Below are 15,794 nucleotides of genomic sequence, written 5' to 3' on the forward strand. Positions count from 1 at the left end.
ACTCAATAGCTTTTTGTATTGAGAAATTTAAAAAAATACAAGAAAATTATTAAAAAAAAGTGTGTTAACTTTGGACTCTTATAAAAATACGAATTTGTAACAGTATCATTTGTAACACATTGTTAACAATTTGTAATCTTTTCATTTTGGTCCGTCTTTAGTATTATTCGTAACACATTGTTACCAATTTGTAACAATTTCTTATTATTCCAATAGTTGTTTGTCTTTTTAGTATCATTTGAAACATATTGTTACCAATTGGTAACAGTTTCTTATTATTCCAATAGTTATTTGTCTTTTTAGTATTATTCTTAACACATTGTTACCAATTTGTAACTATTTTTAAAAGTTGTTTGTCTTTTAGTATTATTCGTAAAACATTGTTACTAATTTGTAACAGCCTATTATTATTTCATTCATTATTACTAGTAACTTCAGATTGATTGAAAATATAATAATTAATATAAGCAGAAATATAATAAATCCTATTAATTACATTCATTTTCAACATTTAAAAATAATTAAAGTTATTACATGAAAGGAGTATCATATTATGTATTTCTTTCCTGACTACCTACTATTTAAAAATGAATAGAAAAAGACCAAATAACAAAAAAACTGAAAATCAGACAAAGGAATGAAAAGCGTGGCAGTAACTAGTTAATAAATATATTCTAGAACTGATCAAAAAATAATAATAATAACAATTGGACATTGTATTTTTGCACCTCGAAATTTGTTTAATACACACCATTTTTATTAGGGTTTATATATTTTTAGACCTTATGTTTTGCCTCATTACTTGTTTGGACCCTGTATTTTGATAAATTATTTTTTGGACCATGTGTTTTGTAGAGTGGTTCAAATAAGCTCCTAAACCTGATTTTGATTAACAAAAAATTGAATATAACAACACGGTTCTTAGGCATAATAACTGTATTTTTGTTTTAAGTTGTTAGTTTGATAAATTATTTGTGATTTTAGTTCAAAAATTTTTGATCAAAATCGAGTTTAGAGGTCTATTTAAACTATTTTAGAAAATACAGGGTCTAAAAAGTAATTTATCAAAACACAAAGTCCAAACAGATAATGAGTCAAAACATAAGGTCTAAAAAAACATAAACCCTTTTTATTAAAACTTAATATATAAAATATATTTTTATAACTTATGGTCACATTTTCTTAATGTTTTATATTTTTTTCTTTTTCATATTTTAAAAAATACATATAAATAATATATATTTTTAAATATTTAAATAAAATTAAAATTAAAACAAAAAAAAATATAAAAACTTGTTAAAGAGTTTTTTTTAAATATTATACATTATTTAAAAAAAATTATGAAAAGAAGATAATTTTTTTTTAAAATTAGGAAATTAAGAATTTAAAGAATGTCAAAAAAAATATTGAGAAAAAGTGATAAAATTAATTTTTTAAGGGTTTATATTTTTTTAGACCATGTATTTTGTCCAATTACCTGTTTGGACCCTATGTTTTGACAAATTATTTTTTGAACCCTATGTTTTGTAAAATGGTTAAAATTGAACCCTAAACTCAATTTTAATAAAGAAAAAATTGAATACAATAATACAGTTTTTAAGCAGAATGATTTTATTTTTATTCTTAATTATTAATTTGGTCAATTATTTGTGATTTTAGTTGAGAAATCATTGACCAAAATCGGGTTTAGGGTTCTATTTTAACCATTTTACAAAACATAGAGTCCAAAAAATAATTTTTCAAAACACAAGGTCCAAACAGGTAATGAGACAAAACATAGGATGCAAAAAGGTATAAACTATTTTTTTAATAAATATGATTGTTATATATATTTTTAGGCTGGAAATATAACCACGCTAACAATATATTCTAGAAATTGTTTTTAATATTTAATTGTTAATTTTAAAATAAAAAAAATGAGTTTTCAAAAAAGGGCAACAATAAAAAAATTTAATTATGATATTTATATTGCATATATATTATATTATATATCTATTAAATATAATTTAGTTGCTGCCAACAAAAAAAATTATAAATTAGTTGGAAATTAAACATCAAACATGTGGATATCGGGTTGCAACTCAATCGGATTAGTAAATAACCGTATTTTCGTAATATTTTTCAGATGCCGTATAAAACGATTTTTCTTTTCAATTTACGGTGTACTGTATACCATAATTTTTCTCATATAATTTTGGCAAAGGAATCACTCGCAGTCGCAGGCTCATAGTTTTCTAGATCAGGAACAAATTCTATTGTTAATCAACTCAATTTTCCCCCTTACATTAATTAATGGGAAGTTTACAAAAATGTTAAAGATTTGGAAAAAAAATACTAAAATTATGATATTTAGAAAAATTACAATAATATGTAAAGGCATACTTGTAAATATGATTTTTTTCAAACAAAATTTACAAATTTGTGATAATATTGTTTTTTTTTAACTGCAATTTACAAATTTGTCACTAAGGCTTATAAGTTTGTAATTATATATTACAATTTTGTAAGTAATATTTACAAATTAAATAAAAAATTGTAACAAACGCTAACAAACTTATTACAGTATGTTATTCGTATTTTTGTAATTTTTGTAAAATTTCGTATTTTTCAAAAAATTTTAAAATTCATAGTACTATGTGTAATTTTTTCTTAATTAATTATCACAAATTTAGTCCAAACTTATTGTATTATTAGAATTGACATTTCATGTAAATGTGTCGTGTTCGTGTCGACACAATCAATGTAAATATGAACACGACACGATTATTAAACGTGCTAAAAATATGAACACGAACACGACACAAACATGATATAACACAACTTGATAACACGATTATGATACGATTAATTTGTTATGATAGAACATGACATTGACATATATAATCATACTTATATAAAAAATTATGAAACCCAGAATAATTATTCGTGTTATCGTGTTGACACGACACGATCATGCATGATACGATTATGACACGACACGATTAAGGTAAACACAAACACAACATAATTATTAAATGTGTCACCCAAACTCATTTATTTTCGTATCGTATCATATCGTGACCCAAATTGCCCCTCCTAATTATGACCCACTCTATCTCTCTCTTTTTTCTTTTATTTGTTTTAAGGGACACTCTCTACTCCATAAATTTTAAATCTCATAATTAACTGCGTATCTGTAGGTAACGGTGACTGCGTATCTGTAGGTAACGGTGACCAAAGCAATAATTAACTAATTTTACTTTACTCTTTTGTATCATGGATTTTCTTTTAAGAAGGATGAGTAAATAGTGAAGGGAAGATATAGATATATATATATATATATTTTTTTTTTTCTTTCTCTAATTTTTTTTCCAATCTAAGTCTTTGTACGAGCTTGAAATACACGCCAATGTTATCAATAATTCAACTTTTGCTTCTGTGTTTTCTTTTTATTGTAAAAGTCTGGATTCAATTAGAAAAAAGGGAGCCAAAGAAGAAATTTATAAGAGTACACTAACCCTTCAACTTTGGATTTTTAAGCTAATAATATTTATATATAAAAAAAATAAAAGTTGGGAGAAAAAGAAAAGGAACCTGAAATTCCGATGTCATAGCCAAAAATGAGGCCACTAGAGGCAGCAACGATGCACGTAATCACCACTGACGCCGTTACCTTGCCGTGAAAGCCACCAGCGGGTACGTCGACGACAAGAACTCCTCCAGCCATTTTTGTGCTTTCCTTTGATCTATATCTAATAATAATCTACCTTGTATATATTTATATTATCGTCCCTCTTTTTTTTATATATAATTAAATTACGATCGCTTGGACTCCATTTTGGTTCCTACCTTCTCAGTCTCTAATCTCTACTCTCAGAGTCTCACGCTTAGCGGTACATGCCAGCGACCAACCCCTCTTTAAATGATTAGGATTAGAGTACAGAGTGGGTCAACATGTGTAACTGTAACTGTGTTAGTGTGTACGAAACTAAATTATTGTTAATTTATGGGTTTACATGAGCCGTGGTCCACACCTTTCTAAAAATATTATCACTTCCGTCCCTAAATTTTATTTAGTATCATTTACATTACTAAACTTACTAATCTGTATCACATAGTTCTTTTTTATTAGAAAATAATTTTTAGAATGCCCAAGATAAAATAATTATTACCAAGTAAAAAATTATTTATAATTTACTTAATTTTTTTTATAATTAACTAAGTCATAAAAATATTTTGCTGTGCATTCTCAAAATTATTTAAAAAAAAAAAAAAGACTTATATCATATACATTTAAAAAATCTGGGGAATTAAAGGATACTTTTTAAAAAATTGAGTATCTATGCGGATATAAACACTTAAATAAAAACAAATTGGATCTCAAACTCTCTACGGTATACCTATACACACCACCTACTCTCGACCGACTCTATTAAATGCAAAATCACATGGTTAGCTACTCTTAGCTAGCTAACCATATTGTTATTTTTCTTGTTAATAATTCAGTTTGTTTTTTTCCTCTTTCTTCAAGTTGAGAAGTTAAATATTTCTACAAAAAGAAAAAATGTCTGACCAAATTGAAAGTTATATTACCTCCTTTTGTATGACTTGTAAACTCTTTGCTCTTTCTTCCCATACAAAACAACAAATTTGAAAGTAAATGAATTAAGAGACCTAATTTTTAATTGGAACATAATCAAGTGAAATTAAACCATCAACCCAACAATATTGAAAAATGTCAAAAATAAGATGAGTCGAAAATTGAAAATAGGTGGAAATTAGTTTGGGAAACAAAACTTCAAATTTGGACAGTGACTATCATAGGTGTTCATTAATAGGAGTTGAGATCCAGCCAAGTGTAGTGTTAAGTAACTGATTGTCAAAATGTTAAGATCGGTGGTTGGACACGAGCTAGAAGAGTAAGTAAGGCCCTACCAATCATTCCCAAAATTCAAAGGCACTTTCTAATAATACTAATAATTATAAACAAAACTTTTATGTATTAGACAATACACATAAAAGTTTTGGTCTAATTTTGTAATACTCTTAAGAAAAAGCTAAAAGTTGCTTAATAGTTAAGAAGTTTTGAAAAACTAATAAATAACAGTTTATTAAGAAATTAAAAGTGGCAAAATCAAACTTCAAATTTAGCTTATAAAAGAATTTATAATTATTTGATTATATTATCCTACAAAAAAGGGGATATGCTAGGGTTTTGCGTGCGTTTGCCTTGCCCCTTTCATTGAAGGGTTACCGTCTCGTCTTGTGACCTGGTTTGTGGTAATCTTCTCCGACGTTTCTGCGTTACCGTCTCCAGCATTCCTGTGTTTTTGTCTCTGGTGTCGATCCTTTGCCTACGTCTTCGACTTTGTTTTCAGCATTTCTATCTGTCTCGTGCGTTTCTGTCTTGTACAGAGGTTCCGTTTTCTTATTGGAGTTTTGTCTTTGAATCTTTCCTACGACTTTGTATCCGGTGAACCTTCTCTCTCGGTTTCCATGGCTTTTTCGAATCAAGATCTCAAAGATCTTGAAGAGCATTGTGATGGGTTACGAATAGAATAAGAAGAAGAACAACAAGGGGGTCTCTGCTATGACACGGTAAGGGAATAAATTACTAGGGTTGAGGCAAGATGGTGCTTGGTGGGAAAATTCTTGGTTGACAAAACTCTTGAATTTCAAGTTCTGCAACATATGATGGCAGCCCTATGGAAACCTGGAAGAAGGATGTATGTCAAATAACAGGAGAGCAATCTCTACCTGTTTCAATTCTATCATGAAGTGAACATTAAAAGGGTTATAGAAGGCAGCCCATGGACAATTAACAAAGCTCAATTGGTTTCTGGAAGACTTAAACCAGGTGTTGATCCAAGATCTTTGAAGCTTCACAGATTGGATATATGGGTTCAGCTACACGATCTACCCCCTGGGTCTATGGCAAAGAAAGTGGTCGGGGATATTGGCCTAGACTTTGATCCTAACAATTTTAATGGTGTATGGAGAGACTATTTAAGGATTAGAGTATCTATTGATATTGATATACCTCTGAAGAGGAAGATGAAGAGTAGCCATTCAAAGGGAGATTGATTCTGGGTTCATTTCAGGTATAAAAGAATCCTACATTTTTATTTCATTTGTGGACTAATTGGGCACTCAGAGAAATTTTGTGATAAAATCTTTGATATACCCTTGGAAATTCTAACGTCCCAAATTACCTAATAAGGCTTAAGGCATTGATTAGGGGGTCAGGATGAAAAATTATGTGTTTATGTGATATATATGTGTGTAATTATATGATTATGTGAGTTATATTATAATATGACTAGATATGCATGTTTAGGTGTATTAAATATACATGTGGATCTGTTTCTTATAAGAAGGGAAATTTTCGTAATTTGGCTTGTTACGGGTATATTTTGAATATATGTGCATATATGTGTAATACCACATTATTATGTGGATATATTTGGGTTACTCGACAGGAGGCGATCCTAGGGAGCAAGTTAGCGGGAAAGTCACAATGGGACCTAATACCCAACTCGGGGTAAGTTAAGGGGTATTTTGGGTATTTAGTACATTACCGGGTTATTGGGTAACAAGAATAAATATTCGAGGATATATTTGGAGTTAGTGAGATTAGGAGGGGATTTCTGGGATTTTGACCATTTTACCCTCGGGGACGTTTTTGGTACCCCGAGCCTCGGGAATTACTTAGAGTTACTTAGAGTCTAAGTAAACCACACAAACACCAAAACAGAAGAAAAACACGTTCAACTTTCTAATTGCTCTATCTCTCTCTCTCTCTTTCTCGTTCACACACTCTCTTAATTTTCCTTGGGAATTCTGGCGATCTAGGAGGAATCAGAGCTAGCTTAGGCTCGGGATTGCATGGGGAGAAGCTCAACATCATTTGGGGCAACTGTGATAATGATTTCCAGCCTTGAATCTCTCTGTTTTTCTAGTTTTTAGCTATGTTTCGGAGTTTTGAAACCCAGTTCTGAATTTTGAGATTTGGTGAGGTTTTGGCCAATTTTTGGCTTGGGTTTTGTGTGTTTTGAGGTGCTGAGTTGATTGGGAACTTTACTTTTGGGATTTATCTATGTTTGGATAGGATTTTGGCTCGAAGAAAATGGGAAATTTTTTAGTTTTCATGTCGAGCTGCGGCCCTATTCTTGGGGCACCGCGACTATCATGAACGAGAAGAAGAATGAGGGGCTGTCAGTCCATTTGAGCTGCGGCGCCTGTAGTGGCACGCCGCAACGTGTGTCAAAACAGAGGAGAGCCTTGGGATATCTGACTTGGGGTGGGTCGTGGCTCTTTTGTTTTGAGCCCGGCGCTTGGAGGGTTTTTGATCCCCGGGAGAGTTTTGAGTGCAGGATCTTAAACCTAAGGACTCGAGATTGATCCTACCACCTGGTTTAGTAGAATTTGACGTCTCGGAGCCTAGGACTTGGTCCGGAAGCCTTTATTCGCTAGTTTTTAATGAGATTCTCTATTGGTTGTGACTAGGTTATCGCTAGGGGCTCGGTTTCGGGATCATGCTTGAGGGTCGTTCTTAATATACATTGCACTTGGACCTAAGGTAAGAAAACTGCACCCAATACGTGATGTATGTTATTAGGACTTGGCCCGGTTGTTGATTATAACTATGAATAGAGCTCGACCCCTAAGAATGAACGTGATTAAGTAATGTTTGCGCTCATTGAATAAACATGCTTGAATGCTTCGTGTCTAGCTAGTTGGTTAATGATTGTATGCATTTTCTGCGTAGTTAGGGCTCGCCCCCATTAAGGAACATGGTTATTACTATGGTTGCATTTAATTGACTGGAAAATATGATTAATTTGTATGCATACTTGTATTTTCTGAAGTATGCTTATCTGTATCTGTATCTGAATATCTGGTTAAGGCCTCGACTTATTAGTCAAGGGCGGCAATAGCGTGCTGCTCGCTGGTTGAGAGGCTTAGACCTAATCAGGGACATACTATTACGTTGGCCGACCCTATGGTCGTTGGAAAACAAAGCACTTGGCTAGATCTATGGCTAGTTACTCAGAGCTAACGGCAAGGGCCCTAGGTGACTCTATGGTCACATAGCTAGGGCATAGGGCCCCGGGTTGACTCTATGGTCATCTATTCAGGGCAGTGGGCCCCAGAATGATACGATGATCATTTATTTGCAATTTTATGCATGCATGAGTAGGTTATTACTGCTGGGCATGCTAGATTTGTATATGGAATCTGTATTTATTATTCTAGCACATGTTTTAAGTTTTCTTGCTAAGCCTTGGTTCATAGGTGCTATGTGGTGTAGCTAAGGGGAAAGGAAAGCTAGACCAGCCATGAGTTGGAGAGCTTTGGTAGCGGCGTGTACATATGTGGTTGTTCGACCCCCATGGCTGAGGATATCTTAGTGGAACTAGGGTTGTATCCCTTATTTTTTCCGCTTAGGCTGGCTGGTTGTAACTTTTGATTTGTATATACCCTTTTAAACATCTGTTTGTAACATTTTGGGATCCCATGTATGTATTAAACTTTTAAATGAAAAGTCAAGGTTTCCTTTGACCAAATTTTTTAACCCTAACCTTGACATTAACTTTAGTTACACGTTTATAACCAAGGGACTTGATTAGCAATTCTAGCACTAGTGAAAGTACACAGTGTAATAGTCCCGGATTAGGAGGACGTTACATAAATGATTGAGAAACGCTATAGATTATAGATGAGAGCGGTTCCAAGAAGACAAAACTTGCTAATTGGGGAAAAGTGGCTTTGGCAAGGCAGTAGTAATGATGCTCACTTTCTGGAAGGTGGGGGTACAAGCCAACTCAGGGACAACAAAACACAAGCTGCTAACATTGATGAGTCTTCAATAAAGGCAACACACAAAGAGAACCAACATCCAAAAACTCAAGCAGATGACATGATCCAATTATGGCTTGATGAGGATACTCAAAGTTCTTCTAATGAGGAAGGGGCAGAGTTAGTGATCTTTGAATCAAAGAGAAGACACACAAGTGAAGGCAGCAACAATGGGAAACAAATTGAAGAGGATGTAGCAATGTTATGTAGTGGTGATACAGGCTCAAAAAACATGATTGGGGCGGGTTCTGTTACCCAGACCCGCCAAGGAGCATGAGTTCGTTAAGTTGGAATTTCCGGGGGCTTGGGAATCCTCGGAATGTTCAATTTCTACGAGAAATTGTTTCTCAAAAGTCACCCACTTTTGTTTCCCAATGGGAAACATTAAGCAGAAAGGAGAAGTTGGAGAGTATTTCGAGATCTTTGGGTTATGAGGGGTTGTTTGTTGTCAATCCCGAAGGGCGTAGTGGAGGCCTAGCCATGCATTGGCATCAGGAAGAGGCTTCATATAATACCCTACTACCTTAGAGTCGTTACTAAGTGAGTTTAAAATGTGCATTTAACTAGCTAACCAAGCATTTAACTCAAAAGTGTAACTAAACTGTATTAAAACCACATAATTTTAAAATGTAAACATTCATTGAAAATTATAAGTGTTTTACATTAGGGATCCCGAAAATATTGTTTATAAATATTTACATCTCAAAATACATTTTAGGTCGACTAAACGACAAAATAGGATTTAGTACAAAGCATCTCCCAAAAATACCCCTGGCCGTGGCATCCAGGAAGATCGGAGATGTACGCTTCGCCTCACGCTCTCCGTAATCATGGTTGGCCGATCTTCCCCTTGCCCTTACCTGTACGACAGAGCACCCATGAGCCGAAGTCTAGCAAGAAAACTCCACACAAATAGATAACATATGCATATCAATCACTCAGCATATAGCAAATCCGCCAATAGGCTAAACATATATGACCGCACCGTCCCAGGCGCTTTACTAGGCCTTGGGTTCGCGGTCCACATTGTAAGGATATCGCAGGTATCCTCTTGGGTCTTACCCTGGCAACTCGCAGTCCACGTGCTAAATTCTGCTCCCGGCTCCTTGCTGTTCTCGGCCTTCGCCATTCCCGGCCCTTGCCGTTCTCGGTCTTCACCGTTCCCGGCTCTTGCCGATCATTTACATATTTGCATACATAGCATAATTACTCAAACACATAAACATGTATTAACATAATCAATGGGCTATGCCCTGCATATAATCATATAGGGCCGTGCCCTGCAACACAACTACGGGGCCTCGCTCTGCTCTATGGGTACATCCGTTTTCTTACCTGTGTCCCGAGCTTCTTGAGCACCGAAATCTCGAGCACGGTCCTCTAACCTGAGCCTCGCTGAAAACCTAGTTACAGCACATACATAACACTCTCATTACTAAATAATTTATAATCATCTCTCGAAACTAATCCCGTGCTCTCGGGACCTCCCATCTCCCCCCACAAGGTAGCGGAAGCATCCCCCGAGCCCCCTGAGCCAAAACCCCCCAAAACACATTTTTTCCCTGCCCATAAATTGGCCTAGAGCTGCGACACAGCCCCTTAGGGGCTGCGACACCCAAAATGATCCCATGCCCTGATTCAGCCTAGCGCCGCGGCGCAGAAGAACAGGGCTGTAACGCCCTACTTCCTTAGAGCCGTTACTAAGTGAGTTTAAAAACGTGCTTTCAACTCGCTAATCTAGATTTTAGATCAAACAGTGTGATTAAGCTATAAACAAAAGAAAAACTTTAGAAAATAATAATTTCCATAGAAAATCATAAAAGCTTTACACTTGGGATCCCAAAATACAGTTTAGAAATATTTACAACATATAAATTGAAGCAAGTCGGGTAAACGAGAAAATCTAGATTTATTTACAAGCATCTCCCAAAACTCTCTGGCTGTGGCAGCCAGGCTGGCCAAATATGTACACGCCACCTCACGCTTGCTGTACTCATGGTTGGTTGACCTTTTCTTTACCCTTACCTGCACCACAGAGCATCTATGAGCCGAAGCCCAGCAAGAAAACCCACAAACAGACAACATATGCAACACATATAACATGCATATAAACAGGCCACCAATGGGTTAAACACATATGGCCTAGCCGTCCCAGGCGTTTACCAAGCCCTGGATTCGCGGACCATGCCGTGAGGATATCCCAGGTATCCTTTTAGGGAATCGCCCTGGCAGCTCGCACCCCACGTGCTCAACACTGCTCCTGGTCCCTTGCCATTCTCGGCCTTACACTCAACGTGCCTAACGCCGTTCCCGGCCCTTCACCGTTCTCGGTCTACACCGTTCCCGGCTCTTGCTGATCACTCACATCATAGCATGCACAACATAGCAAATAATTACAGAATTCTAGCATACTCAGCTAAAGGGCTACGCCCCGCAGTTCTAACATATTGGGCTCAGCCCTGCACACAAGCTCTATGGGAACAAGGGTTTTCTTACCTGAGTTCCGAGCTTTCTGAACACCGATGCCCCGAGCACAGTCCTCTAACTTTAGCCTTTCTGAATCCCTAGTCACAACATATTAACAATATCCATTCATCAGATTCTAATCCAATAAATATCCCCGAGCCATAACCCTAACCTTCGGGACCTTGAATTCTATTAATCCGGGTGATAAAATCCATCCCGAGGCTTACCCATTGAGTTCCCAAGCCTAAACACCCCTAAAAGCACAACTTGGCACTAAGAGCCGCGACCCCACCCACAGGCGCCGCGGCTAGCCTCAAAACAGAGGCTAGCACCCCACTGACCCCCACACGGGCCGCGGCGCGTGCACCAAGCGCCGCGGCGCGCAGGAGCTTCTCGGCCTCCCATGGCTGCGCGCGCACACGGGCCGTGGCGCGCCCCTCCTAGGGCCGCGGCCCTCACCACCGAACCCAGATTTTCTCACCATTTTTCTACACCTTTCCTCAAGCCAATTCATCCTAAGCTTAGCTAACAATCCTAGGTAACCAGCACAATCATTCCAGCTCAATAACAGCACTAAAACCCCATTGAATCCTACTCCAAAACTCAGCTAAAACACCCAAAAGTAAACCAAGCTTGACTAACATGCAATCCACAAAACCAGCAGAAATTCAAGACCAAACCTTAGTAGTTAGAACTTACCTCTTGCTGAATTAAGCTTCAGAACCAGTTCCCCCTATGTTTCAATCTTCAAGCTTCAAGTTCCCTTAAATCCCCCAGCTGAAATCCCTTAGCTTTAAGTTAATTTCCCTTAAGTTTCCCTTTGAATTTTCCTTAGAGAGTGAAAGAGAAAAGTAGATGAAAGCTATCTTAGTTAAGAGAGAATGTGTATGTCGGTTTCCCCAAAGCTTCTAAGTAGTTCCTCCTTTTTGTTTTATTCAGCTTAAGTCTATATGGTTACCTCAAGGCTCGGGTACCAAAACGTCCCCGAGGGCAAAATGGTAAATTTCCCCAATATTCCCGCCTAGACATTCTATCCACAAATATATCTCCAAATATTTATTTTCATGTCCCAATAACCCCATAACACCTAGTACCCAAATTACCCCTCGACTCGCCCCGAGTCCGAATCTCAACCCTGTTGTGACTTTTTGACTAATCGCTCACCAGGATTGTCTCGGTCCGTGCTGCACATACATATCACATATATATAACATTTATCACATTTATACCCCTAATATCCAGATGGGGTCCACATGCATATTTAACTTAACTAAACATGCATCATAATCATATATACACATAAATCCACATATTAGCATATTAAATCATTTATTGCCCTCCAGGCACACTAATCAAGACCCTAAGCCCGATTAGCAAATTCAGGTCGTTACAACTACCCCCTCCTTACAGAAATTTCATCCTCGAAATTACCTGAACAACTCGGGGTACCGCTCCCTCATCTCTGACTCAAGTTCCCACGTCGCCTCCTCAACCTTGCTGTTTCTCCACAGCACTTTCACCAAGGCGATGGTCTTGTTCCTCAAGACTGTATCTTTTCAGTCAAGAATCTGAACCGGCTTCTCGTCATAGGATAAATCCTGATCAAGCTCCAGATTCTCAAAACTTAGAACATGCGTTGAATCTGACATATACTTCCGGAGCATGGATACATGGAATACATCATGAACCCCTGATAAAGCTGGAGGCATCGCTAATCTGTAAGCTACCTCTCCAACCCGTTCCAGAATCTCGAAGGGGCCAACAAACCTGGGGCTCAACTGTGACGCCCCACATCACTAGGGCTTCTTTCTGGAATGACTACTGGCCCTACAAACCAACACAAGTCTTTCCAGCGTGCTTTGTCCTCACTCGCACACTTCTTGGGAAAACTTCCCAGGAGGTCACCCATCCCTAGATTACTCCAGGCCAAGCACGCTTAACTTTGGAGTTCTCAAGTGATGGGCTACCGAAAAGAAGATGCATCTTCTTGATATAGGTAGTACCCATCAATCCATTTAAGCCCTCTTCAACTGTGTAGTCCCATACCTACACAGTCTTAGAATCATTACACTTGACCTTCCCCAGGCGGTGTGTGATTGCACAGCTTACCCGGTCTTTCCCCTTACGGATCACGGGATTTTGACTGTCACATCAACTTACCCCGAACACCAAACCGTTTCACACCCCTCATGGGTGAAACCCTAAGGAACACATGATCACTAACCTGAAACTCCACGCTCCTGCGTTTCAGGTCTGAATAACTTTTCTGTCGACTCTGGGAGGCGAGCATACGCGCTCTAATCTTCTCAACTGCCTCATTGGTTCTCTAAACCATCTTTGGACCCAAATACCTCCTCTCACCTGTCTCATCCCAATGAATAGGTGATCTACACTTCCTTCCATAAAGCATCTCGTAGGGAGCCACACCAATGGTTGCCTGATAACTGTTGTTGTACGAAAACTCGATCAAAGGGAGATACTTACTCCACGATCCCCCAAAATCAAGCACACAAGCTCGCAGCAAATCCTCCAATATCTGAATCGTCCTCTCAGATTGCCCATCCGTCTGAGGATGATAAGCGGTACTAAACCGTAACTGCGTGCCCATAGCCTTCTGCAGACTCTCCCAAAACTTGGAGGTGAAGGTGGGGTCTCTATCAGATACTATCGACCTCGGAGCCCCATGAAGTCGAACAATCTACTTCACATACAACTCAGCATACTACTCCACAGTATAAGTTGTCTTTATAGGCAAGAATTGGGCGGACTTGGTATACTTATCTACAATCACCCACACCGAGTCATGCTGTCCCACAGTTCTCGGTAAACCAACTACGAAATCCATAGTAATATCTTCCCACTTCCACTCTGGAATCCTCAAAGGCTGCAACAACCCCACTGGCCTCTGGTGCTCAGCCTTAACCTGCTGACAAGTTAAGCACTTAGCCACATAATCCACCACATCCCTCTTCATGCCCGACCACCAATACAGAGCTCTCAAGTCCTCTTCATCCCTCTTCCTGAAGTGAGAAGCTTTTTGGGATTAGCAGGGTATTATCGACGGTTTGTTGAGGGGTTCTCCAGAATAGCTACACCACTGACAAAGAAGAAGACAAGGTATGTCTGGACGGATAGATGTGAAAACAGTTTTAAGGAACTGAAGCGGCGACTGATTACTGCGCCAGTCTTAAGCTTGCCGACAGAGAATGAAAAGTTTGTGGTTTACTGTGATGCATCTAGGCAGGGTTTGTGGTGCGTGTTGATGCAAGCTAGCAAGGTGATAGCCTATGCATCGAGATAGTTGAAGGAATATGAGCAGAGATATCCTACGCTTGACCTGGGGTAATCTAGGGATGGGTGACCTCCTGGGAAGTTTTCCTAGGAAGCATGTGAGTGAGGACAAAGCATGCTGAAAAGACTCGTGTTGGTTTGTAGGGCTAGTCGTCATTCCAGAAAGTAGCCATAGTGACGTGGGGCGTGACAAATGGTATCAGAGCCTTGACCCAGCTGGAAGTGTGGCCTACGGGGACGTCGGGCCCGTAAGGGGGGGTGATTGTGATAGTCATAATCCCGTGATCCGTTAGGGGAAAGACCGGGTAAGCTGTGCAATCCCACATCGCCTGGGGAAGGTCAAGTGTGATGATTCTAAGACTTTGTAGGTATGGGACTACACAGTTGAAGATGGCTTAAATGGATTGATGGGTACTACCTATATCAACAAGATGCATCTTCTTTTCGGTAGCCCATCATTTGAGAACTCCAAAGTTAAGCGTGCTTGACCTGTGGTAATCTAGGGATGGGTGACCTCCTGGGAAGTTTTCCCAGGAAGCGTGCGAGTGAGGACAAAGCACGCTGGAAAGACTCGTGTTGGTTTGTAGGCCCAGTCGTCATTCCAGAAAGCAGCCATAGTGACGTGGGGCGTCACAAGGGCCGCGACGCTCATACGCAAACCCAAAAAACTGGGGTTTTCCCCAACATTTTCCCGAGCCAAAAGTCTTCCAAATCAACCCCAAGGTACTCCCAAGTCCCAAATCAACTTAAAACCCCAATTAGACAGTATGGTAACCCGATAACAACAACAAGAAGCTCAAATATCCAATCAAATCCATAAATCACCTAGTGGTTTAAAACTTTATCAAACTTAAACCATAAACCAGAAAACTTAAACCATTTTAAAATATAAACCTTAGAAATGCATGGAATTATTACCTTGAACAAGAATTCGACCTTGAGCTTCCTCCAATTCCAACTCCAAGCTAAACCCGTTTGATTCCCAAGCTGAATTCTCACAATAACAAGCCACAAACCCAGCTTTCAACTTTCATTCTCAAACTCTCAAAAACATGCTTGGAAACTTAAAGAAATAGGGATGAATTCCTTACCTGTGTTAATCACACCCTTGAGCTAATTCCTCTAGCCATAGCAAGCAAAATCCTTCAATTCCTTAGTCTAAAATCCTCAAGACTCTTCAAGCTCTCAACCACCAAGGA

General features: G+C 38.2%; 1 protein-coding gene across 1 annotated transcript in view; it reads right to left on the bottom strand.

The window, feature by feature from the left end:
- LOC133807125 (sugar transport protein 5) overlaps positions 1 to 3,927 on the bottom strand; it is a 54,508-nt gene extending 50,581 nt beyond the window's left edge. Inside the window, exon 1 of the mRNA XM_062245286.1 lies at positions 3,574 to 3,927. Coding sequence (XP_062101270.1) covers positions 3,574 to 3,706 — 133 coding nt within the window. The 5' untranslated portion in view covers positions 3,707 to 3,927. The remainder of the gene's footprint in view (positions 1 to 3,573) is intronic.
- Between the last annotated feature and the right edge of the window lie 11,867 nt (positions 3,928 to 15,794).

Source organism: Humulus lupulus, chromosome X (assembly GCF_963169125.1).
Source record: "Humulus lupulus chromosome X, drHumLupu1.1, whole genome shotgun sequence".
NCBI classification, from domain to species: Eukaryota; Viridiplantae; Streptophyta; class Magnoliopsida; order Rosales; family Cannabaceae; genus Humulus; species Humulus lupulus.